At 54.4% G+C, this 22,868-nt stretch overlaps 3 protein-coding genes across 8 annotated transcripts; all 3 read left to right on the top strand.

Annotated features, from left to right (window-relative positions):
• Positions 1–178: 178 nt before the first annotated feature.
• FUT1 (fucosyltransferase 1 (H blood group)) lies at positions 179–4,390 on the top strand. Of its 3 annotated transcripts, none has more exons than XM_082605952.1 (3): positions 179–993; positions 1,217–1,364; positions 1,914–4,390. In XM_082605952.1, exon 3 carries the CDS (start codon positions 1,916–1,918, stop codon positions 3,011–3,013), a length of 1,098 nt encoding a protein of 365 aa, XP_082462078.1. In that variant the 5' UTR covers positions 179–993; positions 1,217–1,364; positions 1,914–1,915; the 3' UTR covers positions 3,014–4,390. The 3 variants fall into 3 exon arrangements, 2 of the variants coding, with proteins under 2 accessions (XP_082462078.1, XP_082462077.1); XR_014292046.1 differs by lacking the exon at positions 1,217–1,364 and having other exon boundaries at positions 180–993; positions 1,914–3,601; positions 4,129–4,390; XM_082605951.1 differs by lacking the exon at positions 1,217–1,364 and having other exon boundaries at positions 180–993.
• A 1,311-nt stretch (positions 4,391–5,701) lies between these two features.
• Positions 5,702–9,634, top strand: IZUMO1 (izumo sperm-oocyte fusion 1). 4 transcript variants are annotated; one of them, XM_082605721.1, is made up of 9 exons: positions 5,703–6,400; positions 6,763–6,837; positions 7,220–7,306; positions 7,568–7,588; positions 7,936–8,016; positions 8,206–8,306; positions 8,571–8,724; positions 9,055–9,262; positions 9,501–9,634. In XM_082605721.1, exons 1-9 carry the CDS (start codon positions 6,163–6,165, stop codon positions 9,625–9,627), a joined length of 1,092 nt encoding a protein of 363 aa, XP_082461847.1. In that variant the 5' UTR covers positions 5,703–6,162; the 3' UTR covers positions 9,628–9,634. The 4 variants fall into 4 exon arrangements, with proteins under 4 accessions (XP_082461849.1, XP_082461847.1, XP_082461848.1 ...); XM_082605723.1 differs by lacking the exon at positions 7,220–7,306 and having other exon boundaries at positions 5,702–6,400; XM_082605722.1 differs by lacking the exon at positions 7,568–7,588.
• Positions 9,635–9,914: 280 nt separating this feature from the next.
• Positions 9,915–22,828, top strand: RASIP1 (Ras interacting protein 1). The gene is made up of 12 exons (XM_082605720.1): positions 9,915–10,025; positions 10,269–10,409; positions 11,013–11,692; positions 13,222–13,577; positions 16,644–17,297; positions 18,003–18,040; positions 18,271–18,422; positions 18,541–18,644; positions 20,034–20,277; positions 20,483–20,655; positions 21,696–21,843; positions 22,416–22,828. The coding sequence occupies exons 2-12, from the start codon at positions 10,273–10,275 to the stop codon at positions 22,613–22,615; spliced, it is 2,886 nt and encodes a 961-aa protein (XP_082461846.1). The 5' UTR covers positions 9,915–10,025; positions 10,269–10,272; the 3' UTR covers positions 22,616–22,828.
• Positions 22,829–22,868: the final 40 nt, after the last annotated feature.

Raw genomic sequence — 22,868 nt, 5'->3', positions numbered from 1 at the left:
CCCAGGCGCTCATACACCAAACATCCCAGCCTCCTCCTCCTGGACCCTGATGCAATCCTGATGTTTCTTTCACCAGAGAAGCTAACCAAGATCAGACCGGTGCCCTCAAAATAGCCTGGGGAAGTGGGGGGAGGGTGAGAATCTTTGACTCAGAGTTGACAACTGACGCAGGCTCAGGAGGGAGAAGTTAGACCCAAGATCCCAAAGGGAATGAGGGGTTGGGCAATTTCCTGGAACCTAAGCGTGCAAGAGTCTGAACACCAGATCTGAAGGCGGCGGGTGACTGGAGGCCCGGACTTCTCATTCTGAGGAGGGGGCTGGGGGCTGGGAGTCCTGGGTCTGGAGAAATTATGATCAGATCTCTAGAGAGTCAAGTCCAATTCCTGGGTCTTTGCTTTCTTGAATGGTAATGGTCAGGCCGCTCGGGCCAGGGGGTTGGTGGGGAGAAGCCTCGGTGGAGGGAAACCGCCTCAGGTCTGCAGAAGAGGGAGGCTTTTGCTCCTAGCCGGGTCTGCCTCGGCCTCTGTGGAAGAGAGTTTCTCTTCCACTTCTGCTTTCTCCGTTCCCGTCCTCGGGAGAGGCGGGACGTTCCCTTCTAGAAAGCAGCAGTCAGGTGCCGGACGCTAGGATTCCCTCAGAAGGAGAGACTGGGAGCCGGGACTCTCGAATTTGCGGGTGGTTGGGGCGGAGGGGGGATCGGCGGCCCCCGGTGGGCGCGGGGACACGTTCCCGCCAGAGGCTCTCACGCCGGGACTTAGAGCCGACGGAGGCTTTGCACCCGCCCATGGAGCAGCCAGGTTAACAGGTTCTGCATCCGCACGGGAGGGCGGAAGCCGCTGGGCCGTGGCCTGACTCGGCGCATCTAGGTACACAGGGCGGATGGCGAACCCAGAAACTGGAGGGGAAGAGGGAGAGGTCGAAGCGCTGGGTCCAGCATTGCAGCTGGGCGCTGGATCTCGGTGTCCACGGAAGGATGGGCTGCTAGGAGGCCAGGTAGGCTGCCCCGGGCTGGCCGATGTCAGGCAGGAGGGGGGCTAGGGCGCGGGTCTCCTGGTCCGGGGGAGGGCAGAGGGCGGGGGCTGCGGCCCTAGACCGGGGAGCTGGGGCTTGGCGCCAGGGAAGGGGCGGGGCTCCTCCTCCGAGCTACCTGCCGGCCGGGGAGGTGGGGGCTGGGATCTTCCGGACCGCGTCCCCTCTCCTACTTCCCCTTCCCGAGCCCTCGCAGCCAGTCGGGGGAGGCGGCGTGGAGGGGGGAGGCCTGTCGGCCCTGGGAACCTGGAGTCCAGGGTTCCGGGGGCCGCCGGATGTGGGCTGCACTTGGGGCCGGAACGCTCCGTTCACGCCAAGCTGACTGTGGAGCTCAGGTAAGTGAGAAATGCAGATGCCTCGGACCCAGGAATCGGGCGTTCAGTCCCAGGAGGCGCTCCCCCAACCTCTAACCCCCTATGACCCCCAGGAGTCTCCTCTACCCCGACCCCCAACTCCTGCTTCTCCAGGAAACAAGATCCCCCATCCAGGCCTGGACCTCCAGCCTCTCATGTTCTACTTGGCCTGTTGCTTCTTGCCACCTCCGTGGTGGACTCCGCCCCTTACACACAGGTTCACTGAGAAAGGAGTTGGGGGAACAGTGTCCAACGTCAGTGGGCCTTACTGCCTGGGAGAGTGAAATTCCAAGATGTGAGGACAAGGTCCTGGACCATTGCTATTTTGGAAACCACTAATTTTCACCATCTTCCATCTGCCGAAATTCCAAGCCCTTAGCTTCTCCTAATTCAGATCCAGGAGCCCTGATCCCCTTTTCCCTCAGACCCAGGTGTCCAAACCCAGAGTTTCCTCATTCTCTCGGGCGTCTCCTCCTTGACATTCATTCTCAAGCTTTGAGTATCTCGTAATTCACTTTTCTTCCCTTGCAGCCATGTGGGCACCCAGGCTCCGTCACCTCTGTCTGACCTTCCTGCTAGCCTGTGTTTTTGCCTCAATCGTCTTCCTCCACGTCCACCAAGACCTCTTTCACAATGGCTTAGGCCTGTCTGCCCTCTGTCCAGACCGTAACCCAGTGATATCCCCTGTGGCCATCATCTGCCTGTCGGGCACACCCATAAACCCCAACGCCTCTTTTTCCTGCCCCAAGCATCCTGCTTCCCTCTCAGGAACCTGGACTATCTACCCAAATGGCCGGCTTGGGAACCAGATGGGGCAGTACGCCACGCTGCTGGCCCTGGCCCAGCTCAACGGCCGCCAGGCCTTCATCCAGCCTGCCATGCATGCCACCCTGGCCCCCATCTTCCGCATCACCCTGCCCGTGCTGGCACCTGAGGTGAACAACCATATGCCTTGGCGGGAGATGGAGCTTCATGACTGGATGTCGGAGGAGTACGCCCAGCTGAAGGAGCCCTGGCTGAAGCTCAGCGGTTACCCCTCCTCCTGGACTTTCTTCCATCATCTCCGGGAACAGATCCGCAGTGAGTTCACCCTGCACGACCACCTTCGGCAAGAGGCCCAGAGTTTACTGAGTCAGTTCCGGCTCAGCCGCACGGGGGACCGCCCGAGCACCTTCGTGGGTGTCCACGTGCGCCGTGGGGACTACCTGCATGTGATGCCCTATCACTGGAAGGGTGTAGTGGGTGATCGCGCTTACCTCCAGCAGGCTATGGACTGGTTCCGGGCCCGGCATGAAGCCCCGATCTTTGTGGTCACCAGCAATGGCATGGAGTGGTGCCAGGAAAACATCGACACCTCCTGGGGGGATGTGATCTTCGCTGGCGATGGGCAAGAACATGCCCCCAGCAAGGACTTTGCGCTGCTCACACAGTGCAACCACACCATCATGACCATTGGCACCTTCGGCTTCTGGGCCGCCTACCTGGCTGGTGGAAACACCGTCTACCTGGCCAACTTTACCCTGCCTAACTCCAGCTTCCTGAATATCTTTAAACCCCAGGCCGCCTTCCTGCCTGAGTGGGTGGGCATTAATGCAGACTTGACTCCGCTCCAGATGTTGGCTGAGCATTGAGCAGCAGGGAGACTTTCTGAAATAGTCTGATCAACCTAGGGCCAGTGTCATGTATCTCTGGAAGCCCAGCAGCTTCTGGAGAAGCTGGTGGTCCTGCAGCTGGTGGACACCCATTTCTAGAGTGATTCTAGTTGGTTAGACTTGGAGAAAAAGGGGAGCTGGCTTTCTGCAACTGCCAGAACATTCTAGAATCAATGGAAGATCTTTTCATGATGTCTGGCAATGTCTGCAGAAGCTCATGGCAGTTCTAGAATGCACAGTACCCACCTGTTCTTCCCAGCCCATATCCAGAGTACTTCTAGATCACTGCCCCACCAGGAACAGGGAACTCCCTGTTCCAGCATTGACCATCCTGGTCTTTTTGAGAAGAGATATTTCTCTTCCCTGGGTCATCAGGACAGAAGGAACTCATGGATGTGCTATAGCAAGCACTCACCAACTTCCCGTCTGTGTTTCTGGAATGATTCCAGAGGAGGGATTTTTTCCAGAGAGGGTCAGCTCTAATGCCTGTAAAGAACCCTGTGGGGACCTTCCAGAGGGCTTGGGATTCTGGAATTCCAGATTACCTCGGCAAAGAAGCTAACAAAGGTAAAACCAGCAGCCCAGCACCTCACCACTGCTAGAAAGGTTGATGGACGACAAACTCTCTGTAGCTGGGGCAGTTTGTGTGACAAGTGGAACTTTATGCAACATTTCAGCCCCGGAAAACCACAGATGTGCTAAAACGTGGGAGGGGTGGGGGAAGGGGTGCTGCTGAATGCTGCCGCTTAAGGAGCAAGGCTCTGCAGAGATCTAGGGACACCTTTTTTTTTTTTTTAAGCTCAAAACTGCCAAAGGTAGACATGCACATCTTGGCTCCAAGTTCATGTTGCTTTACCCAATTAAGGAAGTTTCCTCCTCTGCAGCTGGGCTGCTGGAGAGTGATGGTGTAACAGGAAAGAGCAAAATCTCACTCCATGTTGGATCTGTTTCTTTTATGTTAACTTTTGCTTTCCCTTGCTTTTGTTACTATAATCACTAAAAGGATGCTATCTATAGCTATAAGCATACATAATGGTCTGCATGGGGAACCCTGCCCCTCTGCCTGAATGTTAAACCAAAGTGCCTTTGTTCAGCTCACAGGGAAACATCCTGCCCGCCCACCCATGAAGGACTGCAAGAAAGAAGAAATTAACACCCCCCTTCCCCGATGCTTGCCAAGCCAGGAGATGTTTTGCAAGGCTTACGGCCTTTTACTTTACTTCCTCACCTCCTCCCCCTCTCTGTTCTATAAAAGAAACTAGCATCCAGGCCCCATAAGATGGTACTCTAGGACACTAGTCTGCCCTCTTCTCAAACACCCGGCTTTCTGAATAAAGTCACTGTTCCTTGCCTCAATACCTCATCTCCCAATTTATTGGCCTGTCATGCGGCGAGCTTGGACTCGGTAACAATGGGGTTGATTTACTGAAAGTCAGTTGGTGTAAGGGTGCCCTGTGGGCTTGCAGAAAGCTGCGGGTATTGTGCCCCTTGCCAACCACTCCCTGCCCCTGAATTCACAGAGCCTCTAAATCTGGCTTTGGGTAAGTCAGGGATGAAAGAATCAGAAGGTATGCAGACCCAAGACTGGTCTCCAACCCAGGCAGGAGCACAGGGTCTGGCCAAAGAGGATGGGATCCTTGACTCAGATTTCAGGACTCCCTTGAGGCTTTTTGAAGGAAGCAAAGGTAGACACTTTAATTACAGAGTTGTCTGAGAATTTAAGCCCTTTCCTAGTCTTCTCAGGGAGTTTTGGGGGACCAGTCCCTACTCAGCTGCCATAGGTGGGAGAGAGGGAGGTATAAATTAAAAATCCTCATCACCAACCCGTCTCTGCAGGTTTTTTTGAGTCTCGTGTGCATGAGGCTGTGTGTAAGTGAGTAGGAGTAAAGGTGTGGAGCTTCCGGGGACTCTCACTTCTCATGTCTTGGGATACTGTTCCTGCCCCCTTGTTACTGCACTTGTGTGAGTTATGGTCTCAGAGACCCAATTCCTTTCCCGGACTCTCAGCACTGCCCTCCAGACCTCTCTTTCCCCTGGGACCTCAGCATCCAGCCCGAGGCTGGAGAAAGAAGGTGGAGGGGTGGATCGGGGAGTGAGCAAAGATTATAATTTTTTTAAAAAACAATTTTTGGCCGCGCTGCTTGGCATGCGGGATCTTAGTTCCCCCACCAGGGATCAAACTCGAGTCCCCTGCAGTGGAAGCGCAGAGTCTTAACCGATGGACCGCCAGTGAAGTCCCAATATTATAATTCTTGAACTACATTTCCCATAAAGCTATGGGGTTGTCTGCAGTAATCTGCTATGGAGAGACCCCAGGGCCTTCTGGGAGTCGTAGTCCTAGGGCTAGAAAGGACCACTTCCCACGTTTTCGTGGCTAGAGGACAGTGTTTCCCGAGGGCCGGGGTCAGCTAGCCAAAAGCCTGGGTCCTGGGGCCCAGAGAGAGGCGGAGATTGAAGGCTAGAAGCCCCTTCCTTAGCTTGGAAACCAGAGCCCACAGGATAAGTCCCCTTCGGTAGACGCTGGGAAAGTTCTAGTCTGAAAAGGGGGCTGTGACATCATGGAGCTATGGGCGGGGCCTCCCTTTGTTGCGGTCCAATCAGACTAAGAGCTGGGCTTCTGGGCGAGGCCAAGGAAACCTCAGGGAATATCTCTTGGGAATTTGGGGTCCCGCGTGGGTAGCCGGAAGGCAGAGGCTTGGGAGCTCCTATTAGTAAGGGGCGAACCGTGGCTGTGACCCCCAGTTAAAAACTGTCTATACCACGCAACCAACCTCACCCTCACCACCCCCCTCCGCCAAAATCCTTAATTTTAGTCGTGGGGAAAAGAGTGGAAAAGAGTTAGACCGGCTTCCTACAGGGCTGTGTTCGTCCTCTCTGAAAGCCCTCAGAACCTGGACTCTTCAGCGAACCCTAGTGTTGGAAGGTACAACAGTCAGGAGTCAAGGTCGGGCTGCGGCTGTTGAGAGTGCTTCGGGACTCCTCGGTTTTCTAATGAGAAGTGTGCGCCCTGCAAATTGGGGCTCCATTAGTCTCGGGGAAGGGTTTCTCTCCGTTTAGCGTTCACCTTCTCGGTTTGGCGTAAGAGGAGCCTTCCCGCAGTTCGGCGCGAACTGCGCGCTCTGGCCGCAATGGGGCCGTGGCAGCTTCCCCTCCTGGTGGCGGCTCTGGCCGGCTGCCTGCTTCCTGCCCGGGGCTGTGTGATGTGTGATCCAAAGGTCGTGGAGGCGCTAAACTCCTTGGAGACGGATTACCTGCCTGGCCACCTGGAGGCCAGGCATCACAAAACCGTGATGAAAAGGGTAAAGCAGACAGTGGAAGCTTTCAAGGACCTGCCGATTGACGAGGATTCCTATATGGGGGTCGTCGGTGAGGGCGGAGTGCGACTCCTGGGTCCTGGGAAAGGAGGGGTCTGGGGCTAGGATTGCTGGGAGGTGCTGGGGAGAAAGGGCTGGGGGTACAGTCTCCTGGGTTCGGGAATGGAGAAGGCTGGGATGCAGATTCTGGGGTTCCCCAAGGGCTGGCAAATACTGTTCTCCCTACCTTTTTATCCTGCAATTTTATTCGATATGTAATAAATAAGACTACAACTCCTAGAAGGCAACGGCGTGGGTTAATCCCTTTACCAGGCCAATCCTTGCCCATTGGCCCCATGGGTGTTGTAGTTTCTAAGACTAGGTGAGCCAACGAGACAGCAATGCTTGGAATCTGGGGTTTATCTCCCCCCACAGATGAGGCCACCCTGGAAAAGGCAGCTTGGAGTTTGCTGAAGGATCTGAAACGCATCATGGACAGTGATGTAAAAGGTAAATGCACAGAGGGGGCAGGAGAGGGCTTCCAGAAACTCTCAGGGAAGTGATTGCTGGTGACACCTGGTCTGGTGGTCAGGTACTGGACTCTGGAACCAGACTGCCTAGGTTCAAATTCTGGCTCTGCCGGTTTCCTAGCTGTGTGGCGTTGAGCGCTTTGTCACCTCTAAAATGGAAACCATAACAGAGCCTTCATCCCAGTTGTTGCTTAGCCCAGTGGCCAGCATTATGTTAAGTGGTCATTAAATTTTATTGTCTTTCCCTGAGAAGACCCAAAAGCCAGGCTCTGCAGACAGAGGTCAACTTCCTGTACCTCACATCTGGGAGGAGCAGGAGGGTGGGGGTGGGGACTACTCTGCGTCATCCTGCTTCTTCCCAGGTGAGCTCTTCGTGAAGGAGCTGTTCTGGATGTTGCACCTGGCAAAGGATAACTTTGCCAGCTACGCTGCTCAGTTTCAAAAAGAGGGTGAGAGAAGATGGGAGTCCGGCATCTCAGCCTTCTCTTTTCACAGTCCAAGAGTCCCTGACCCCAGCCTTCTGCTTCTCTGAGACCCATCCATCAGCTCTCCCAACCCCTTCCTCCCTCAGACCCAGGGGTCCAGACACCCAAGTCTTTCCTTCCTGGAACTCAAGAGCCCCAGCCCTAGCCTGTTCCTTCACCCCCTCTCTCATCCCCTTTAACACAGAAATCTGATTTTTTTTTTTTTAATTCTTTCTACCGAGGCAGCTTTTTGTCCCAACAAATGTGGTGAGTCCGGATTATGGGAACTGGTCCTCTATCCCTCATCCCTGCCCCGTGAATACCCAGCCTCCGTCTTTTGGGTCTGTGTGTTTTTACATTCTCCGCGTGGAGAGGTTCCTGGGTCTCCCGTATTCCTTTTGCACCTCGGACTTCTTGGGAAGCGGGCATATACTTTTTGCACTCTTTACTGAGCTTGGTTAGACCGGCTTCCTACAGGGCTGTGTGCTAGCCCAGCCCCGCAGGCTGACCTCCTCAGGATTCGGCTCTTGAGCCCGCCCCAGCCCTTGGCCCTGCCCTCTCCTCTTAGCCCCGCCTCTTAGTGGGAGAACACAGCCTCGATCCTGCCCCTTCAGGTTTGATGTTGCAGCCTCTGATCTGGTGCAGTACCTGCCAGAAGCAGGTTCACTCTTGTCGAAAGTCCTCGATTTGCGGAGGTGAGAGAGCTGGGCCCAGCCGGAGGGGTTGGCGCAAGAGGGGCGGAGCCAGAGGAGACATCTAGAGTCTAAAGAGGTCGGAGACTGGAGACAGCCAACAAGAAAAGGCGGGGCGAGACCAAGTGGAAGGGGGTTGGGAGAGGGCCCAGAACCGTGAAAGAGCATCCCACAGTAACCCCCTATCCCCAGAGCGCAAAGTCAAGGTCCATCAAATGGAAGATATGATCCTGGACTGTGAGCTCAACTGGCATAAAATCTCTCAAGGCCTGACTGACTACAGCTTTTACAGGGTGGGGCCCTCCAACTCCTTTTACTCTTGAACTCCATCAGGCTTGCATGAGCCCCCTGGCCCCTGTCTCCACAGGCCTGCACCCATAATGCCCATGACCCATGACCTACCAAGTTTGTCTTCTTCTGATCCCCTGGGACCCCATGCCCTGACCAGTACACCCTGGACTCCCATCTCCCCACTGAAGCCCCATGATTTTCTCACCCCTGTACTCCCCAACCCCTGAATTCCCCAGGCCTCTGTGACACTTTGAGCTTGGGTCTAGGTTTGGGGAAACAATTCTGAGACCTTGATGTCCAAGGGGAAGGAGCCCACCCTGACCAAGACCATGGTGCGTCCAAAGGATGCAGGCATGTACCGCTGCGAGCTGGGCTCCGTGCAATCCAGTCCAGCCACGATCATGTATTTTCATGTCACAGGTCAGTGCCGGGGAGTTGAGAGAAGTGGGATTCAGGGTCCTGGTGTATGTGTGTGTGTGTGGGCGGCTTCAGGGGCGTGGCTTATGGGGCATAACTTCCCGTCGGGGTGTGGTTTCAGGCCACGAGGGTATGGCTTCCTGTCCTGAGTGTGGCTTCTGGCCACTGGGCCAGGGCTCCCTTGTGGGTGTGTTTGGGCTTCACGCAGTTGGAGGCGTGATTATGACCCGGAGGACCTGGGTCCTGGGGCAAGTTACTGTGGGGAGAGCTTGCCTTGGCCTTGGCGGGACCTTTGCGCCCTCCCAGGACTACTCCCTACCCCTGTTCTATCAGTATTGCCCAAAAGAATCGTGGAGGAGATACCGTCACCAAACACTGAAACCAAGGATGAGGTGGCCCCAGGTGAGGTGACTTTGGATCGCCCCCAGACGGCCACAACCCTCCAGTCACAGTCTCCGAAGCCAGAGAAAGTGCTGAGAAGCCGCCTGGTCGGGCTGCTGATCTGGCTCTTTGTCGTGCTGATAGCCAGCGTTGCCACCTCGTGAGCCGCCCACTGAAGGCAGAGTTTGGAGCGAGGGGCGGGGGCTTCCAACTACCTAATACAGAAGGGGGTCTCCAGCCAAGGAACGCTGAGAGCTGGACTTCCTCTGGCAGCGGGGCTTACCTGGGAGGGCGAAGCTTGGATAATTGCTAGAGTAAGACCAAACATAGGGACGCCGGGAGGGGTGTTCCTCCCTCATTAGGACCTAACCTGTTTCTGCTATTTGTACCCCAACAAGGATACTTTTCTCTCGGTCTGGGAAAGTGATCGATTTCATAAAGTCCTTCTGGTTCAGCACTGGCAGTGGAGCTGCTCAGGACTCTGGGGTTTCAGAAGAAAAGGCCAAAGAATCAAGGAGAAAATAAATATTTATCTGGTTGTCTAAGTATCTGACTCACTCCTCCGGCCTGATTCTAACTTTTGGTCCCCCTAGGGAAGCCTGGGGATGGTCTTCTGTCTGAGGGAGGAGGGGCTGGGAACCTGGTCCTGTGGGTCCTGGAAGGGGCCAACTGGCTGCGATGTAATTCCAGAATCAAGGAGTGGGGCCGGGCCAGCCTTCCCCAGGTCTCCTCCCCCAGGCCCGGTCCCCTCACAGGACGCCCCCTCCCCGCTCTTCCTGCCGGTTTCCTCTTGCCTTTTCCTGTCCCCCACCCAGTGCTGGGAGCTGGGGCAGAGGCAAAGGCTGAACAAGAGCAGCGGGGTCAGGAACCAACCAGGGCAAGCGGAGCCAGGGCCCCCGGGTGCTGCCGGGACCCGAAGCAGGGTAAGAGCTGGGGACCCAGGAGTCCAGCACCCTCCTCCCTCAGACCCAGGAGTCAGTCCCCAGCCACCCCCCCATCCCAGCAACCAGCAATCCGGGCTCCCATCCCCTCCTCCTCCACCCAGATCCTGGAGTCTGGGTCCCAGACCCCTCCTCCCTCTGACTCAGGAGTCCAGGTCCCCCGCTTCAACCCATCCCTACCTCTCAAGGCCTCAGGAGCTGGGGCTTATATCCACCCTCCCTTAGGGCCATGCTATCTGGTGAGCGGAAGGAGGGCGGAAGCCCCCGTTTTGGGAAGCTCCATCTCCCGGTGGGCCTGTGGATCAATTCTCCCAGGAAGCAGCTGGCCAAGCTGGGTCGTCGCTGGCCCAGCGCTGTCTCTGTCAAGTGAGTGCCCACCTCCTCACGGCTCCTGCCCCCTGCCCCACCTGCCTCCCATCTGTCCCTGTTTATGACCCAGTCCCTGCACTGGGTAATGCCAGGGAACCGGAAAGAGTTGGCTCCAGTTCCTGTCCTGAATGGGCAAGTGAGATGGCAGGCGGTAGGGGACAGTGGGCCCCAGTGATATAGGGTCCGGTGAGGGAAGTGCTGGGCCTGGAGATGGGCTTAGGCCGGTGGACACGGGGATAGGGACACTGAAGGAGTAGCGGTTTGGTCCACCTTCCTCCTCTCCCTGCTCACCTCTTGGAATTTCCTTCTGTGGGACTCGCCTTTATTTATTTATTTTCTCTCCCTCGCTCTCTCTTTGCCTCTGGCCTCTGCGCACGCCACCCCCCATCTCTATACACCCCGCTTCTCTCGTCCTTCTGTGGGTGTTTGTCCCCCACTATCTCTGGGTGTCTGTCCCTCCTTTTCTGAGTCTCTGTTCCTCCCTGCCCCCCCCCCACTGTGGGTCTCTGCCCACCTCTCTCTTTTTCTAACCCCTACCCCCGTCTCTGCATGTCTTTCTGGTTCTCTCTCCCGTGTCTCTGCTCGCCGGTGGGCTCCCAGGTCTTCGTCTTCGGACACGGGGAGCCGCAGCAGCGAGCCACTGCCCCCGCCGCCGCCGCACGTGGAGCTGCGGCGAGTGGGCGCGGTCAAGGCGGCCGGGGGAGCCTCAGGGAGCCGCGCCAAGCGCATCTCTCAGCTCTTTCGGGGCTCGGGGACCACGGGGTCCGGTGGCGCGGGAGCCCCCGGCACTCCGGGGGCCGCGCAGCGCTGGGCCAGCGAGAAGAAGCTGCCGGAGCTGGCGGCGGGCGTGGCCCCCGAGCCGCCACTGGCCGCCCGCGCCACGGCGCCCCCGGGGGTCCTCAAGATCTTCGGCGCCGGGTTGGCTTCGGGCGCCAACTACAAGAGCGTGCTGGCCACGGCGCGCTCCACGGCGCGCGAGCTGGTGGCCGAGGCGCTTGAGCGCTACGGTCTGGCCGGCAGCCCCGGCAGCGGCCCCGGCGAGAGCAGCTGCGTGGACGCCTTCGCGCTGTGCGACGCGCTGGGCCGGCCCGCGGCGGGCGCCATGGGCAGCGGCGAGTGGCGGGCGGAGCACCTGCGAGTTCTGGGCGACTCGGAGCGCCCACTGCTGGTGCAGGAGCTGTGGCGGGCGCGGCCCGGCTGGGCGCGGCGTTTCGAGCTGCGCGGCCGCGAGGAGGCGCGCCGCCTGGAGCAGGAAGCCTTCGGAGCGGCAGACGGCGACGGTGAGCTGGGGGTGGGTGGGGTGGGGAAGCCGGATTTTGGGGGCGGGGGCCTGCGGAGGGATGGGTGGGACTTGGGGCGGAGCCAGGGTGGGCGGGGCCTGGGGGACTGTTGGAACAGGATGGAGGGCGCCGGGGGAGGGGTCCGCGGGACGGGGACTGCGCGGGACCTATAGCACTGGGTCTAGGGGAAGGCGGAGGTGGGGCAGGACCTAGGTCAGCCAGATGGCCTAGGCCCGAGGACTCTGCCCTTGGGATAGGTGCAGTTGATGGGCGGGGCCTGCGATGCTGGGGCGGGGCCGCGGAATGGAGTAATAGGAAGGCAGAGATACTGCGCGGGGCAGATGAGTGGTTGGTCCTGATGGCAGATGGCCTCTAAGTAGTAGGTTGAATTGGCTCGTGAGGGGCAGGGCCTATGTGGATGGAAGCTAGAAGGGTGAGGAAATGGGCTATTAGATCAGGGCCTAAGAAAGGGCGGAGCTTCAGAAGGGTGGGCCTTGGACCAGGTGACCATAGGCTGGGTTGGCTGCAAAGCCTGAGTGGGGGCTTGAGGGTGGTGCACGGGAAATGAAGCGGTATTTGTATTGGCCAACGACCAGGCTACTTGGGGGCCTAGTATTTGAGAAGGCCCGGCCTGGAACAGGAGGTGCGCCTGTGATGAAATAACAAAGAGGGGGTGCACAGTCTGCCAGGGGTGGGGCTGGGCTCACAAAGATAGTGTCTGCTCAGGGAACCTTCTCACAGCTTTTCTGTTCCCGAGTCTCCCTTTGGGAGATAGAGTGGTGTAGCAGTTACACTCATGGGCTTTCTTCACTGGTTAAACACAGCAAAATCCTAGGCGAAGATTCAATGATATAATGCATATAAAGGGTTTTAGCACAGGGCTTGGCACATAGTAGTTGCTAAATAAAGAATGGCAATTATAACCATCATTGTCTTTTTTTCTTTTCTTTTCTTTTCTTTTCTTTTTTTTTCCAAAAAGCATTCACTGAACACCTTCTGTGCGCCACACATTATTTAGGGCCCTGGGGGAATACAGTGGGGACATTGACAAGTTCCCGCCCTTCTAGATTTCACAGCCCAGTGAAAAAAACATCAGTTCACTCATTCAGCTCATTTCCACTGGGCACCTACTAGATGCCAGGGCTGTGTGTGACAAAGTTCGGAGTGCCAGTGGTGCCCTTCTCTGCTTCGACCTGGAATGTCAGGGAAGGGTGTTTTCAAGAGGAGGTGGTTTCTCCTTTCCTTGGGGCAGTATCCTCTCGGTTCTTCGTGAACAGTTCTGGTGCCTAGAACAGTGCCTGGCACATAGTAGGGGCTCAAAAAATATTAACTGAAAGAATGAATAAATTTATGAGCTGAAATTACAAGATGGGTAGGAGTCAAGCAGGAAGTATGTTCCAGGCACAGGGAACAGCATATGCAAAAACCTAAATGTGGGAAGCAGCCTCACCTCTTTGCAGCCAATTGTCTCTTTAGAAACTCTAGCTCTTTCCAGTCTCCGTCTCATCTTTCTCCATCTCTCTCGGTAGGCACGGGCGCCCCCTCGTGGCGGCCACAGAAGAACCGCTCCCGCGCGGCGTCAGGTGGGGCGGCGTTGGCGAGTCCTGGCCCGGGGTCGGGGTCAGGGCCCTCGGCTGGGTCCGGGGGCAAGGAGCGCTCGGAAAACCTGTCCTTGCGGCGCAGCGTATCGGAGCTCAGTCTGCAGGGTCGGAGGCGGCGGCAGCAGGAGCGCAGGCAGCAGGCACTTAGCATGGCCCCAGGGGCAGCCGATGCCCAGATCGGACCTGTAGACCCCGGCGACTTCGATCAATTGACCCAGTGCCTCATCCAGGCCCCCAGCAACCGCCCCTACTTCCTGCTGCTACAGGGCTACCAGGACGCCCAGGTAAGCGCAACCTGTCCTAACGAGAGAGACCTATGCCCCACCCTTCGGTTGAATGGACGGCAAAACTACAACTCCCAGAACCCCGTGGGTCGCGTTAGTCTCAAGTATGTTGGAAGGTATGGTCCCAGCCAGGTTCCAGAGTAGGAGATAATATCAGAGAAGAGAATGGGAGTGGTGGAGATAGATGTCGAAGGATTTCACTGGAGGGGCAAGTAGGCGATGATTCATTTCTTTCAAAGTTGGGAGAAAGCAGTGTCTTCCTCCAGGGAGAATGGGAGAGCCCACTTTATCTTATCTTTTATTTTATTTTCCCGCGCTGCGCGACTTGCGGGATCTCAGTTCCCCAACCAGGGATTGAACCCGGGCCACAGCAGTGAAAGCCCGGAATTCTAACCACTAGTCCACCAGGTAACTCCTGGGAGAGCCTATTTTAGAAAGATCTTCTTGGAGGCCTCTCTTTCTTGGGGGAGAGTAATGGAAGAGTATCTTCTGGGGAGGGAGATAATTTGATTGATGCCTAGAATCTTGTTCGGGGTAAGCCTATGTTGTCTTAGGAGGAGTGGATTGAATCATTTTTTTAAAATTAATTAATTAATTAATTTTTATTTTTGGCAGCCTTGGGTCTTTGTGGCATGTGGGATCTTTTGTTGTGGGTGCGGACTCTTTGTTGCAGTGCAAGGGCTTCTCTCTAGTTGTGTCGCACGAGCTCCGTACTTTGCAGCACGCGGGCTTAGTTGCCCCGCGGCATGTGGGGTCTTAGTTCCCCGACCAGGGATCGAACCCGAGTCCCCTGCATTGGAAGGCAGATTCTTTACCACTGGACCACCAGGGAAGTCCCTAAATCATTTTTTAAAGTTGATGGTTTACTTTGGAACGATTGTGAGCATTGTTGATGGGGACAGGTGGTAGTGATACTTCTATTTTACATATATGAGTGGCAATAGGAGAACTTGTTTGAGTGTTGGGGAACAAGAGAAAGAAAGGATTAGTGGTTGGGGGCCAATGGTAAGTTATTTCATTAAAGAAATGTAATGTATTATTGGAAATATTCGTGTGTGTGTGTGTGTGTGATAATTAGGAGAATCATTCTTATGGTTTTGTCCACCTTGGGGTAACAGTGGTACAGCCAAGCTCAACAGGTACAACTGGAATCAGTGGGAAAGCCCACTCTGGAAGGTGGTGGAGTTTACTGAACTGTTCCATTTTTACTCTCAGAGAGGGATCCAACTGGGTTAGGTCACTTGGATGTGTATATGGGTGAGAGGTTAAAACTATTCAAAGAACTTGCATTGGAGGAATTCATTCTTCCTTGTTGGGGCAACAGGACAGGGCAAGTTCATTGTAGGAAGGGCTTTGTATATATTATAACAGCCCATTCCTCCAGACAGGTTTGGTGAATAGGAGGCTCTATTTTGGAAAGGTGGTCAAATTGGAAGGATCTATTCTGGGAATATAAGAAAGTGCATTATGGGAAGAGAGGAAAACATTGGAAACATCCATTCTTTCAGATGGGATTCATGAGAAATTTCTTTGTAAGAGGCTTCATTGAAAGTGTCCATTCCTTGGGAATGGGAGTAAGAGTTTAATCTCTTGTAGAGGGGAATTTGTCTGCATTAATCTATTCATGGGTGTGTGTAATGTGAGAGTTCATGTGAGGTGCAGTGGAAGAATCCCTTCTTGGGTTAAGGAACAGGAGAGCCCATTGTAAAAAGGGGGTTGGGGTATTATGGATCATTCCATTCCTCCAGACAGGGATGAAAAATAGGAGATTCTACCTTCAGAAGGCGATCAGAAATATGGAAAGATCCATATTTCTCAAGAGGCAAATGAACCAATACATTGTAGTAAGGAAATTTAGAAATGTGCATTCATGGGGTGGAGGTAGTGGGAGAGAGTTCAGTGTAGGGAGGGGATTTATGGATATCAGGATGACTGTTTTCTCAGACATGAATGGGGAACAGAAGTGCCTACTTTAGGAAGGGGGGTCAGACAAAGTGCTTCCATTTTTATAGGATGCAGATGGGAGAGTCATTTTTAGGAAGGGGTCTTCTGGAATGCACCTCTTCATCTGGTGGATGAAATGGGACACTCCATTATAAGAAGAGGGTCTCCTTGAAAACATCTATTTATAAGATGGGGTTACTAGAAGTGCCACTGTATGGAGATCTCCTTGGAGATGTCCTTTTTGGGGATGGGAATATTGAGAGCATCCATTGATGGGAGGGAGAGTGTCTTTGGAATCCTCCATCCAGGGAGTGGGGGGAATAGGTGAGTCCATTGTAGAATTACAGCTCCTTGGAAGTAAATTCATGGGGTGGGAAAAAATGAGAGTCCATTATAGAAAGTGGGTCTCCTTGGAAGTGTAGAGATCATGGGGTAGAGATAATGGAAGAAAACTTTGTTCAAAGGGGAAGTCTCTTTAAAGGTATCCTTGCTGTGGGAATATTGAGCGAAACTATTATTGGAAGGGGAAATGTCTTTGAAAGCCTCCATCACAGAGGTGGAATGCTGGTCAAGTGGGGACTGGGGTAGGGAAATGGGAGAGTTCCTAGGAGAAAGAAGGTTTCCTTGGAAAGGTCCATTCTTAAGAGGGTGAGGGTAGTGGGACAGTCCATTTTAGTAATGGAGATGTGGTGTCCTTGGAAGCACCCATTCTTTGGGCTGGATGTTATGGGAGAATCCACTGTAGGAAGGGATTGCCTTGAAGGAGTCCATTCAGAGGAGGTGAGAAGATGGAAAGAAGAGGAGGGAGAATCCATTGGAAAAAGATCTCCCGGAAGCATCCATTCTTTGAGGGAGGGAAATGGTAGAGCCCATGTCAAGAAAGGGGTTTCCTCGTATCCAGTCTTCAGGATGGATGTTATAGGACAGTTCACCATAGGAAGTGCCTTTGAAGAGTCCACTCATGGGAGGTCGGAGGTAATTGGTGAGTCCTTTGGGATCCCAGGAGATCTCCTTGGAAGTGCTCATTCAAGGGATCTAGTCAATCGTGGGTAAGGGATTTCCTCAGAAGCATCCAGTCCTCGTGGAGTGGTGTCCTTTAGTGCATCTTCACTTTCCCTCCAGGACTTCGTGGTGTATGTGATGACTCGGGAGCAGCACGTGTTCGGCCGGGGTGGGAACTCCTCGGCCCGCGGTGGGTCCCCAGCCCCGTATGTAGACACCTTTCTCAACGCCCCGGACATCCTGCCGCGTCACTGCACAGTGCGCGCAGGCCCTGAGCCCCCCGCGATGGTGCGCCCATCCCGGGGAGCCCCAGTCACGCACAATGGGTGCCTCCTGCTGCGGGAGACCGAGCTGCATCCGGGCGACCTGCTGGGGCTTGGTGAGCACTTCCTGTTCATGTACAAGGACCCCCGCGCTGGGGGTGCGGGGCCGGCGAGGCCTCCGTGGCTGCCCGCACGCCCCGGGGCCACACCGCCGGGCCCCGGCTGGGCTTTCTCTTGCCGCCTGTGTGGCCGTGGCCTGCAGGAGCGTGGTGAGGCACTGGCGGCCTACCTGGACGGCCGCGAGCCCGTGCTGCGCTTTCGGCCGCGCGAGGAAGAGGCGCTGCTGGGTGAGATCGTGCGTGCCGCGGCCGCCGGCGCCGGGGACCTGCCGCCCCTGGGGCCCGCCACGCTGCTGGCGCTGTGTGTGCAGCACTCAGCTCGGGAGCTGGAGCTGGGCCACCTGCCTCGCCTGCTGGGCCGCCTGGCCCGTCTCATCAAGGAGGCTGTCTGGGTGAGCACTGCCAACCTGCGTCCAGTCCCATCTGCGCCCCCGGTCCTTTCCCGAGCCTCCTCTAGCCACCTCCAACCTTAGTTCCGTAGTTGGGCAGGACAAAACTACATCTCCCAGGATACCTCAGGAGGGAGCTTGGGCTATTAAGCAAGGGGCCCCAAGGGATGCTGGGAGTTGTGGATTAATCCACAGTGCTTAAAGAGAAGACAGTACAGTAGTACCTATCTTTGCAGCCGGGGGATATTGGAAGAAACCATCCTGGGAGATGGGGTAGGGGAAGAGATCCCTGAAGGTTGGAGCCGTAGTGGGCGAGACCATTCTTGGAGGCGAGTGAGAACAAACCCACTGGACCAGCAGATGGATCTGCCAGGGAGAAGCCATTCAGAGTTGGGGGGAGAGGCGGGGAAAGTTCCATCCTATTGAGCTGGGGCCTAGTTAGAGGAAAGGTTTAGGAGGGTTTTTTTTGAATAGGGGGAAACTCCATTTGAGCAGAAGTAGACCTAAAGGGAGACAGACCACTCTTAATCATAGGTGTGTGTGTGTGTTAAACTGTAAGAAGAGGATTGACTCTTCTGAAGCTTGAGGATCAGAGTCCCTTTGAAAATTGGGGAGAGTCTCTTGTCAAAAAGGAAAACTCAGGGCATTAACTCATAGGCCTCTCTTCCTCGTCCACCTCACCTTAATTCTGATCTTACTGTTCCACAGGAAAAGATTAAGGAAATTGGAGACCGTCAGCCAGAAAAGTAAGAGAAACTCTGGGGAGAAGGGTGTAGAGTGATGTAGGGCTCAGGATTCGCAGCCAGTTCTATGTTCACATTTCCATGCATGTTTTAGTGCAAGCTTCTTTGGGACTCAAATTTTCTAGTTGTGAAATGAGGGTTGGACTCTGACCCCAGTTAGACCCAGATCTCGGGGCTTGGACATATTTGGGGGGGATTGGGCAAGGATTACAAGTCCCTTCCCCTTTTCCCAGCCACCCTGAGGGGGTTCCTGAGGTGCCCTTGACCCCTGAGGCTGTGTCTGTGGAGTTGCGGCCACTCATGCTATGGATGGCCAACACCACAGAGCTGCTGAGCTTTGTGCAGGAGAAGGTGCTAGAGATGGAGAAGGAGGCCGACCAGGAGGGTGAGCTCTAACCCAGGCCCATGCTTGTCCAAGCCTCCTGCCGTTCCTTGCACCTGGGGACCTGGGCTTCTGCCTGGCAGCCTCTGGTTCTCCCTCTCACTCCTATGCCTGTCCTCAGACCCACAGCTCTGCAATGACTTGGAATTGTGTGACGAAGCTATGGCCCTCCTGGATGAGGTCATCATGTGTACCTTCCAGCAGTCTGTCTACTACCTCACCAAGGTTGGCCTTGACCCCTGCTTCCTGTTTGGCATAGCATCACTTCCTGTTTGAACTACATCACATTGCTCTGGTGTCACTTCTTATTTGACCTAGCAACATTTCCTGCTTCTCTGACATCACTTCCCATGTCCCAGCCCCTCCCCCACCTCGCACTTTGCTGTTCTGGTACCACTTCCTGTTTGAGCTTACATCACTTCCTGCCTTCCTGACTTCTCTTCCTGTCTCCACAACTATCCCCTCCTGATAGGCTGACTTCACTGCCTGGTTATATCATTGTTACCACTTTCTCAAGCTCCTGTTTTCTAAGTCCACTCTTAAGTCACTGATAAGTTAGATAGATAGATAGATAGATAGATATAGATCAAATAATACTAGGCACTGTCATTTAAATTAAACCTCTTTATTCAGGCCTCACTTTCTGTGTTTGCTGACCTCACTTCCTATAGCTTTGAATTCATTCCCTTTACTGAGCCACAAACCTTTTTCTCCCTGTAGTGCCCATCCTGTAGGGCCTGCTTCCTACCCCAGTCCCCTGCCACCACTCTTTTTTTAATATATTTATTTATTTGGTTGTGCTGGGCCTTAGTTGCGGCAGGTGGGCTCCTTAGTTTTGGCATGCGAACTCTTAGTTGCAGCACTCATGTGGGATCTAGTTCCCTGACCAGGGATCAAACCCAGGCCCCCTGCATTGGGAGCATGGAGTCTTATCCACTGTGCCACCAGGGAAGTCCCACCGCCCCCACTCTTGAACTTAATATTGCTTCTTGGAATTCTCAGGGTTTCTGTCTTACGTTGGGCCTCATTCCTTATCTGTAGAATGAAAGGGGATATTTTGGGACAGGTTGTCTCTATGTTCCTTGAGCAGCCTTGATTTGTGAAGCCCTTTCCTCCCAGGCTTCACTTCCTGTACATGCCTGCCAAGTGTGGTTTTATTTCTTCTTTGGCTCTGACCTCATTTCCTGTCCTTGGCCTGATCTCACTTTCCACTGGTAACTGCCACCCCACTCCCACTTCCTGACTCTCCATTCTTTTCCTTTCCTTCGGGAATTCTGGATAAATAATTCTTTGATTGAAGGGAGCCTCTTTTTTCAATGTCCTTTGTCCTCCTTGAGCTGTCTCTGAGAACTACATCAGAGGTGGTCTTAAAATACCCAAGACACTTCTGGAAAGCCTTTCTTAAACTTGAGGTATCCCAGGCCTGGTGAATGCTAGGAACCCATCTGGAAAGTAGGATTTTGCTCATGGAGACTTTTAGGGTGTTGAAGGTAGAATGGACTACAATTCCCAGAAGCCTTTGGTGGAGCTCCCCAGTACCTTCATGCTCTACTACCCTGAAGCTTCCAGGGAGTTGTAGTCCGATCCCTTGTTTGCGTCTCTGTGTCTCCTCAGACTCTGTATTCAACGCTGCCTGCTCTCCTGGATAGTAACCCTTTCACAGCTGGGGCAGAGCTGCCGGGGCCTGGAGCCGAGCTGGGGGCCATGCCTCCAGGGTTGAGACCTACCCTGGGTGTGTTTCAAGCAGCCCTGGAACTGACCAGCCAGTGTGAGCTGCACCCGGACCTTGTGTCTCAGACTTTCGGCTACTTGTTCTTCTTCTCCAATGCATCCCTTCTCAACTCGCTGATGGAACGAGGTGAGGGTTAGTCTGGAAAGGGGCCGGGAAGCAGAGACAGGAGCCACTGAGACCTGCATCAGTTAAGACACATCAGAGGCTCAGGCCTCATCTCTGGGGACTCTGGAGAGCAAGCTCCAGATCCCAAGCTGAAGAACAGGAAAGGTCTGGGAGGCAGGAGGGCAGAGTCCGTGCACCCATTGCTTCTCACACCCTTCCCCCACAGGTCAAGGCCGACCTTTCTATCAATGGTCCCGAGCTGTCCAAATCCGAACCAACCTGGACCTTGTCTTGGACTGGCTGCAGGGGGCTGGGCTGGGTGACATTGCCACTGAGTTCTTCCGGAAACTCTCCATAGCTGTGAACCTGCTCTGTGTGCCTCGCACCTCCCTGCTCAAGGTGACTCCTGACCCCTGACCTCTGAGTCCCCAATCCCACTCATCCATCTTCTGTACTCAGCTTACCCTTGCATCTCCCCTTGGACTCCATGTTATCCCCAGTCCCAGTTCAGACACCACGGGTGATGCATCAGCAGCTAGAAGGAAGCCAGCCACATAAATGTCCAAGTCTGGCGGCATCTGAATCCCAGTTGGACTTATTAATAATAGTTTCCAGGGTCCCCTCCCTCAGACATGCTGATTCAGGAAGTCTGGTATGGGACCAAGGAATGTGACGTTTAAAACATTCATTGAACGTAAACTACATGCTAGATACTGTGTTTAGCCCTTCTCACTGAATGCTGACTAAGCCTCGTGAAGTAGGTTATTAATTGACAATTTTGTTCAGACAAAGAAACTGAGAATCAGGCAGGCTAAGTCACTTGATTTCATTTATTTACTTTTATTTATCAAACTTTTACAGAGCATTTAATAAGCACCAGAGTTCTGTGTACTTTACAATCTTGCCATATTAAATCGTCCTAACAACGCTGTTAGGTAGTTCCTGTTCTCCCCCAATTTACAGGTGAGGAAACTGAGGCACAGGGTTTGCAAGAAGGTAATGAGTAGCCTGGGACTTCTGAACCCAGGCAATCTGGGTTGAGTCTCTTGTTTTAACCACAGTGATGATTCTGTTGCCTAGATCTAGGTTAGGTACAGAAATTTTCAAACAGTTACAAAAAGTAGCCACAGTAGAATAATGAACACCTATGCACACAGTAACATAAACGAATGGTCAATTTTGTTTCTTCTCCACCCCTGCCTACTCCTACCTCCTCATGTATTCCGAAGAAAATCACATTTTTCTTTTTTAAAGCTGAGAGTACGCCCTTTCCCACTATCACTTTGGTGACAACTATGTCTCACAGTACCTGGAAGACATTGCACAGACATCACTGCCTACCCACTACATCCATGCCCTCTTCTATGGAGGGCCTTCCACTTAGGATTTCTCAGCTGCCCCATAATGATCGTAGATTTTTCACCTCATCTTCCCACCAGGCTTCATGGAGCAGCCTACGAACTGACCACCCCACACTGACCCCTGCTCAGCTCCACCATCTGCTCAGCCACTACCAGCTGGGTCCTGGCCGCGGGCCTCCACCTGCCTGGGATCCTCCCCCTGCAGAGCGAGATGCTGTGGACACAGGTGAGGAGAAATAGGAACAGAGGCATTGCGGCTGTCAGCTTTCTTCTGTCCTCAGGACCTAGGAATCCATAGCCCCAGCTCCTTCCTCCTGGTCCAAGATACTGGACCCCTAGCCCTCTCCTGCCCCGGGATCTAAGTGCTGGATCCCAGGATACAGGATTCTCCCCCAGGATACAGGAGTTCAAGCCCCCAGCTCCTTATTTTCTTCACAGCGGTTCAGGTCCCCAGCCTCTTTCCCCCTCTTTCCCTCTTTCCTCCTCACCTAGGAGGCCGAGTTCCAGGCCCCTCCACTCTAAGGAATGTGTACAACGAAGTTCCCAGTCCTTCCTCCCTAATGGACCCAAGAACCCAACTGCATCGCCCGTTTCCCAGGCAACGGTGGCCTTTCATAGTCTGAACTACAGCTCCCATGATGCTTGGGGACTCCCAAGAGTCGCGTTTGAGGGGACCCTGCTCCAGGAGTTGCCGGGGTTTTTTTCCTTCCTTCGGGCGTGACGCAGTCTCGGCTATCCCCGACACTGCTGCCTCACGCCCATTTTCAGAATTTAACTCCAACTTATTTGGTCTCATAGGGGACATCTTCGAAAGCTTCTCCTCCCATCCTCCCCTCATCCTGCCCTTGGGCAGCTCGCGCCTCAGCCTCACCGGTCCTGTGACGGACGACGCCCTGCACCGTGAACTGCGCAGGCTCCGCCGCCTCCTCTGGGATCTTGAGCAGCAGGAACTGCCGGCCAATCACCGCCACGGACCTCCCGTGGCCACTTCTTCTTGAAAACCAATAGCAAGCGAGCGCGCGAACCTTGAAAATTCATCGGCTTCTATCCTCTAGAGGCTGGAGCCTGTCTGAGCGCAGAGCTTTCTGGGAGTTGTAGTTTTTCCCCGCGTGGAATGCTGGGAGTTTGAGTTTTGGGGTAGTAGATGGGACCGTGGGAAGATGGGTTTGGGAATTTGAGTGCCAGGAACAATAAAGGTATCTGTGGTATTGGCAATGCCTCTATTGTTAAGACTCGGGAGCGGTAGTGATG

Source organism: Mesoplodon mirus (genome assembly GCF_964341445.2).
Source record: "Mesoplodon mirus genome assembly, chromosome: 19".
NCBI classification, from domain to species: Eukaryota; Metazoa; Chordata; class Mammalia; order Artiodactyla; family Ziphiidae; genus Mesoplodon; species Mesoplodon mirus.
This window is presented reverse-complemented; position numbering and strand designations above follow the sequence as displayed.

Excerpts from the sequence above, each read along its gene's own strand:
- FUT1 (XM_082605952.1), top strand. The coding sequence starts at position 1,916 with ATGTGGGCACCCAGGCTCCGTCACCTCTGTCTGACCTTCCTGCTAGCC.
- RASIP1 (XM_082605720.1), top strand. The coding sequence starts at position 10,273 with ATGCTATCTGGTGAGCGGAAGGAGGGCGGAAGCCCCCGTTTTGGGAAG. Across the intron at positions 13,578-16,643 it reads AGGGCTACCAGGACGCCCAG|GACTTCGTGGTGTATGTGAT; the intron begins GTAAGCGCAACC and ends CTTTCCCTCCAG. Across the intron at positions 20,656-21,695 it reads CTCGCACCTCCCTGCTCAAG|GCTTCATGGAGCAGCCTACG; the intron begins GTGACTCCTGAC and ends TCTTCCCACCAG.
- IZUMO1 (XM_082605721.1), top strand. The coding sequence starts at position 6,163 with ATGGGGCCGTGGCAGCTTCCCCTCCTGGTGGCGGCTCTGGCCGGCTGC. Across the intron at positions 7,307-7,567 it reads TGCTCAGTTTCAAAAAGAGG|CTTTTTGTCCCAACAAATGT; the intron begins GTGAGAGAAGAT and ends CTACCGAGGCAG. Across the intron at positions 9,263-9,500 it reads ATAGCCAGCGTTGCCACCTC|GATACTTTTCTCTCGGTCTG; the intron begins GTGAGCCGCCCA and ends TACCCCAACAAG.